Source organism: Asparagus officinalis, chromosome 1 (assembly GCF_001876935.1).
Source record: "Asparagus officinalis chromosome 1, Aspof.V1, whole genome shotgun sequence".
Taxonomy (NCBI): domain Eukaryota; kingdom Viridiplantae; phylum Streptophyta; class Magnoliopsida; order Asparagales; family Asparagaceae; genus Asparagus; species Asparagus officinalis.
In genome coordinates, this window is record NC_033794.1 from 26,304,355 (window position 1) to 26,311,817 (window position 7,463).

At 36.9% G+C, this 7,463-nt stretch overlaps 1 protein-coding gene and 1 long non-coding RNA gene across 2 annotated transcripts; one reads left to right on the top strand and one right to left on the bottom strand.

The window, feature by feature from the left end:
- On the bottom strand, positions 1,277–3,367 carry LOC109821807. Its single transcript, XR_002241987.1, has 2 exons — positions 1,639–3,367; positions 1,277–1,541 (listed from the first exon to the last, which is right to left on the bottom strand). It is a non-coding gene; the product is annotated as an uncharacterized LOC109821807 (long non-coding RNA).
- Positions 5,260–5,682, top strand: LOC109832380. Its single transcript, XM_020399766.1, has one exon. The coding sequence runs from the start codon at positions 5,260–5,262 to the stop codon at positions 5,680–5,682; it is 423 nt and encodes a 140-aa protein (XP_020255355.1).

Below are 7,463 nucleotides of genomic sequence, written 5' to 3' on the forward strand. Positions count from 1 at the left end.
TAATGTTCTTATCTACACCACTATAATACAAAATCATGCTGGGTGTGATGCTAATAAATAGTGACAGATACTCTTGCATTGACAAACTGGATTCAGGTGAGTTTTCTTTTGTTTATGGGGTGTTCAAGTGAGTTTTTTGGGTGCTTTTTGGGATCATGCACAGTGCGTGGGCAAGCACTTATGTATTTGATGTTGTTATAACCTTCTTCTTTTCTTTTTCTTTTTTTGTTCTTTTGCACGAGATATAATCTTAAATTTCCTCAACAAATGTATATCCAAGCACATACTTCTATATTTCTTAAAATATAAATAAAAGAAAAATAAAAACTATTAGATTTCCACCACCAAGTGTTGATAAATTGTTTATCAGTTTTTGTTTTTCAAGAATTGAAAATATTTTAGATCGAGAAAAACGTCAGGTATCCGTATCTCTACTATTTTATATCCTTCCTCTGATTTGATTACCCATATGTGTGTTTTGTATTTGCTATTTTGGTTTCAATACAGTGTTTGTGTTAAATGCATTTTTTGCCATTTGGGCTTTTATCTTGAACATTTGCGCTGTAATTTTTTTCTTGATCCGTTGAATCTCTGGTTTCAGTATCTGCTTTATAGAAAGAAAGGAACAAGAAACAGTTAGAATGAGTGAATAGATAAAAGAGATCAGAAAAGAAGAAGAAAATGCTAGCATATAGTCTTCTATATATTGAGATGAAGAAATCACCTAGCTAAACAAAATATTGTGAATATTAATCATATTCATTATCAGAATGGTTGAATTGCCAACTTGAAGGGATAGGTTTAGTAAATGTTCACTACCAGAACTTAAATAACACTAGAAATAGTAATTTGTATAATTGAGAAAAAATAATATTCCCCAGAGCTTTCCCTTATAACAAACCTAATTGACTTGAATATACTCTTCTATACAAATGGGAGAACCCAAGTTTTACTATTCATACTATAGTAATACTACTGTAGGATTATTACTACAGCAAACAAGAAACGGGATGCTGCAGCATTTTTTGGATGTCAAAGGCTGGGAGAGCATCACATTCCAAACCATCGTTAACAACACCAGCCAACAAGGACGATAACAGCAAAAGCGATTGAATAAAGTACTAAAAGAAGGTGCGAATGTAATAATAAAAGAAGGGATGTGCTAAGAAAAATCCTGTAAGATTATTATATGCGAAGCTCAAAGAATAATTTCCCAGCAAATGGGTTTAATGTCTAGTTAAAATAACGAAACAAAAAAGAAAAGTTCGGCACCATAGATATAAATCTTGAAGAATAATTTCCAAACAAATAAGAATCTTTCCTACGTTACATACGAAAATAAACAAATAATGGAAAATACCGGCTACCCATACTGTTAAAAAGGAATTTGGAGGTTAAGACATAAAATAGTTGTCACGCTGTAAATATGTGGATAGAGCTGATCACATGCGAAGCGAATGAAATGAAATGGGGGCAAGGTTATCGATAGCGGCTAGCGTCGCATAGAGGTGAGGCATCACTAAGGCTATTTGGGGCTATTGCTGCAAAATATGGTAAAAAACACAAAGTCAAATAGCAATCTAATTTAAATATGTATAAATACTAAAGAAACCTTAACATGTAACCATCACGTCATACCGAAGATGACTGAAGGAATCAAAGAGTCGTCATCTTTGAGAAGAAGAGCAAAGTGGGTGAGAGGACTGTCCTAAGAGGAGCTCACGGTGAAATAAGTGAGAGGAAGTACTGAGGTAGATGCCAGAGGTGACGGGAGTATGCCGAAAATCATAGGAGACGGTGAAACGCAATGGTCAATGGTCATTGTCAATGGTCAGGTTTAATTTTAAAAAATAAACGTCAAACCGCTTTTAAATAGCAATCGAAAAGCGAATTTCACATGTAATTGCCCACTATTTACCGTTACGGCACACTATCGACCGTTTTTGCGAATGGAAAGTGCATATTCCGCAATATGTCACCGCTATTGGACGATAACGTAACGAGAAGGCACCGCTAACGCTATTAGTGCCGCTATTGAGGGGCTATTTACCGCTATTTATAACAGTGAATGGGGATAATACTTTTCAAACATCATCAAATGATAACGAGGTACAGATTCATTGTTAGCAAATGCTTTCTGTGTTTGGATGTTTAATATTTCGTAGAAACCACGACAGCATAGTATAATTCCCTGCACTTATTGGGCTACAATCGATTAAGAGAATTAAGCTTTTCGCTTGCAGAGTTTTTACTTGACTTTCAATCAAATATTCAGAAAAAAACTGATCTCTAAGTTTCCAAAGATTTGTATGATTTTCACAAGAAAATAAAACGAAAGGAAAGGAAAAAAAATTATCCTGACAGAAAATAATTAGACATGCAAAAACAATTTGGAATACATGTTAGACATTAATCAAAAATAATTTATTATGTTCCAACAAATTTCCTGATTACGCGTTAAAGAAGAAATTTATAATGATCTATTGACTAATCAGACTGGTGAGTCTAGTGTTTAAACTAAAAACCATTTATGAAAAAAGCACACAGCATCAGAGAACATTTTCGAACCTTCACAAATATTCAGGAGAGCTATGATAAGAAAATAAATAATTATAAAAAGCTATGCTGTAATGATGGATGAAATCTAGCGAAGCTCAGAAAGAATCTAAGCAAAAAAGATGGAAGGGCCTAATTATGCATGTAGAATACACGTAGAATTCAAAATACGCCCAGAAAAACCAGACAAATCTAATCCTAGCAAAAGCCAAAATTTTCAAAAGAACCCAAAAAGCTCAAAATAAAACAAGCAAGTACTTAAAGAGTAGGTTTGATTGTTTGTGTTTCCAGCTCTAGGAGAAGTAGTGTATGCCGTTGTTTGGTAAAAGATATAATGCTCTAATAAAAGAATCTGATTTCAGTAAATAACTACAACAACTATGACAAACAATGACAACAAGCAATAACGCGATAACAAAACAAGATAATAACCTGCATCATCACATATCTTGGACATAGAAAAATATGCAGTTTAATGAACAAACGATGATGAGCTAACTGTAGATGTTAAGATAACCAGAAAGTAAGCATTCCAGAACAAGCTAGACAATAAACCAATCTCAATCGCTTAAATCTAGCTCGTATAGTTTGATTTATGTAGATAACCTGTGGTGAATAATTGAACATATACATCCCAAGCAACAAATAGAAATTATCGAGCAACAAACAAGGAACACACAAGGCCCATTTCATCAAACGCCTAGTAACCAAATCTTCACATGAAAGATGTGAATCAGAGACAAAAACGTGTATCCATCCCACCAACATCAAACATCCAGCAGCAAAAACTTAATTAAAAAAAAAACATTCATATATATGTTGGGTTCGATTAATCCAATGAACCCATGTGGCCCAACCTACTCGATTATAGATTTGATTTAAAGTTACCATCAATTCAAGTTAGGATCAGGATGCTAACTACATGGTCTGGTTAGACAAGTTTCATGTTTATCAAGTTGGGTGGTTATCTTGAATATCTAAATGATAAGATCGATCGGAGTGTAATCCCACGGTTGTGATTAAACCATGATGGGTAGGGTTAATCACAAATATCTATATAAAGGGTGGGAGTCCCTCCTCTCAACCGTATGAAGAAAAAGAGACCTAATTCCCATCATTGGCTACGGGAGGAGAGAGGAGAAGGCTTCCATTATTTTCGTCGGTGAACGGTAACTTTAATCTGAATTTTCTAGTTCAATTATTCATGTCTAGATCGTTATATTACCCAACAGTGGTATCAGAGCGCGGTTTGTCACATCTCCTTTTAGAATAATTAGATTGCTTTTAATATTTGTGATCAACTTTTGCTGCCGAACATCACGTCGTCGCTCGCCGACGAAGGCAAGGTCATCGTCCTCACGAACTCCAACTTCGAGAAGGAGGTCGGCCAGGATCGCGGCAGCGGGGAATGGCGGCCGGCGCTCGCAGGCATGCGATCAGCAGCGGGATGCGGCCGACGTCGAGGATGCGAATCGCGGCTGGGATGCGGTCGACGCGGAGGGCCGGATCGATAACAGGCTTGCGTGCATGGCCGGGGAAGACTGCTTTGGGTCGGATGGGATTAGGGTTAGGGTTTTAATTAATTAATTAATTGAATTAGTTAATAATTAAATTAATTAGTATAATTAACTATCTTTTATTATTTGAGTTATATAACCCTATAACCCATTAAGCCATACCCGATCCAGAATGTAATAGACCGACCTGCTATAGTAATGGATTAGATCCATTAAAATTCTGATCCAACTCATTATGTAATGGGCCAGACCCATTAATTTCTAGACCCGACCCATTACAGTTTTGACCATTCATTTTATTTTGGTTGCTACAGCTCCGTTTTAAGTCTGATTTGAGCCCATAAATAATCGTTGGAAAGATCATTTTGTGTACTTTTCAACTATACAGCTTTTATTTTAATTTCATGAAGTTTTAATATAGGAATTTGGACAATTCATAAAGATTACTGTATGCACATAAAGATAATTGATTTACTCTGATTATATCCTTAATTCAGGTAGGGTAAATATTTAGGTTCATAATAAAATGGATTAAAGTATTAGATCAACCTATGGGGTTAAGGAAGATCAGTAAAATAGTCACTTAGAAATTATGGTAGAGTAGATTAGTGTCTTGCCCAAAGGTGACCAACCTATAATACCCTAATTTTCTAAGGTTTAGTTTAGTCTCATTTGGACTGGTAGGTTGCACTTACCTGTGGGTGGACTACTAGTCTTGCCCAAAGGTGTCTAGGAAATCCTCTACAGGATAAGTGGTACAGGATAGTTGAAACATATCAGTGAGAAGAGAATAACCCGATTGCCCAAAGGTTAGGAAGTGTTCAAATCAAACTGACAATGTGTAGGCTAGTCCTGTAGGTGATTATATATCACATTTGGGGGGCAAATAGCATGTCAAATCACTTGCCCAAAGGTGTGATAAGATGATCCCCCCGCCTGTCCCGCAGAATGGAGGGTTGCATATGTAAAACACTCTGACTCATCCATTCTAGCCCTAAATTGGATGTGAAAATATTAAAATTAATAAAATTGAAGGTCTCATTTGATTTATACGTTCATGGTGTAATGCAGATGGACGGACAGTTTATCCAAAAGCATCTGACTGGGATTGAGCCCCTAACCGGTTCCAACTATGGCAACTGGAAGATGCAAGTTAAAATAGTACTTGAGTGTCTTGACTACGACTATGTTCTCACTGAAGATAAGCCAGAAGAGCCTGATGAGTCATCAAGTCGATCTGAAAAGAAATCTCATGCTAAGTGGGTCAAAAGCCAACAAGCTTGCAATGCTGATCATTAGAGCATCGGTGGACCAGACTATTCGTGGAGGGATTCCGACTTGTGAAACTGCTAAGGAGTTGCTTGAGACCATCAAGAAGCAGTTTGAGGGATCCGTTAGAGCGAGACAGTACAATTATCTGATCAAACTCATTAATCTGAAATATGATGATGTTCGGCAGCACATTTTGAAGGTCTCTCAGTTGATCATTCGTCTCAGGGAGTTAGCACTTCAGTTAGAGGATGATCTGATGGTTCATTTTGTAGTCGCTTCTCTACCAAGCAAATTTAACACTTTTAAGGTGAACTACAGTTCTCAAGGCAGGAAATAGGACTTGAATGAGCTTATTGATGTATGTGTTGCTGAGGAAGAGCAGCAGAAAAAGCTGAGATGGCAAATCTAGCACATGACAAGCTTGGACCAAATAAGGCAGGAAAGAAATCCTTCAAGTATCAAGGGCACAATAAGAGGAAGAAGTCTTTCGGTAATCTTTCAACTATTTCTAGCACTTGTTCAGCAAGTGAAAAGGTTGAATGTTTCTTCTGCAAGAAACCTGGTCATATGAAGAGAGATTGTCTGAAGTATAAGCAGTGGCTGAAGAAGAAGGGAGGGAATAATCCACAGTCGGAAGGCAAGGACAAATGAGCAACTGCTTTTGGGAAACTCACAACCTTTGGAGATGGAGCTCGTAGGGACTTTCAGGCTGCGCTTGGATTCTGGAGTTTCCTTAGTTTTATCAGACACTTTCTATGTACCTCCTATGAGAATGATTTTTAATTTCAGTTTCTAGATTTTCTGAATCTGGTTATAGTTTTGTTTTGTTTCTATCAAAATGGTTTGGATGTTATCAGACATGATTTCTTAATTGACGGTCTTTATAGATTAAATTTAGATGCATCTTTTCCTTCCCCTCTCTGTATGTCTGTGAATTCATTTTCTTCTGATACAAAACGTCCTAGGCTTAATAGCAATTCTTCCATACCTTGGCACCGGAGATTAGGACATGTTTCAAGAAAGCGATTGGAATCCTTGGTAAAGTCTGGTGTTCTTAAATAGTTAGATTTCTCTGATTTTGGTACATGTGTTGACTGTATCAAGGGAAAGATGGCTAAATTGAGAAAATTTGAAACCTCTAGGAGTGAAGGTCTCCTTGACCTCATTCATACAGATATTTGTGGACCTTTTCCCACTCCCTCTCATGATGGTCAGCGATACTTTATCTCTTTCATAGATGATTTTTCACGCTATGCCTATATTTTTCTTCTTCACCACAAATATGAAGCACTAGATGTTTTCAAGATCTTTCAAGCTGAAGTCGAAAAATATTTAGAAAGAAAGATTAAATGTGCGTTCTGATCGAGGTGGGGAATTCTATGGTAAAAGCGACCAGGACGACACATATCATGGTCACAATGCATTGTTCCTCAGTACACTCTCCTAAGTTCTCCACAGCAAAATGGAGTAGCTGAAAGAAGAAATCGTACTTATCAAGATGTTGCTCGCAACATGATGAGTCATATGGCTTCTGAGAAAACCCTGTTTAAGACCACATACCTCAAAATCAGTGGGAACCGTTTTCTCATTCTAGTATTGTATGTAGATTATATATTGCTTGTCAGCAGCGATTATCATCTCCTACATGAGACTAAAGTTTTTCTTTCGAGGCATTTTGATATGAAAGATCTCGGAGATGCTCATTATGTTTTGGGCATCAAGATCCATAGAGATCGAAGTAAAGGCTTGTTGGGCTTATCTCAAAGGGCTTATATTGAGAAAAAACCTTCAGCAATATGGAATAAAGTTTGTGCACCAAGTGAAGCCCCAGTTATCAAAGGAGATATGTTCAATAAATCTCAATGCCCATGAAATAAAGTTAAGCGTAAGCTCGTGAACTCTAAGGAGTATGTCTCTGCAGTTGGCAGTCTAATGTATGCGGTGTCATGCATCAGGCTAGACATCAGTTATATCATGGGAATATTAGGCAGGTTTCAACAAAACTCTGATGTAGCTCATTGGAAAGCTGTAAAGAAGGTTTTACGATATTTGCAGAGGATCAAGGATTTCATGTTGGTCTACAGAAGGTCTAAAAATCTAGAAGTCGTCGGTTATTCA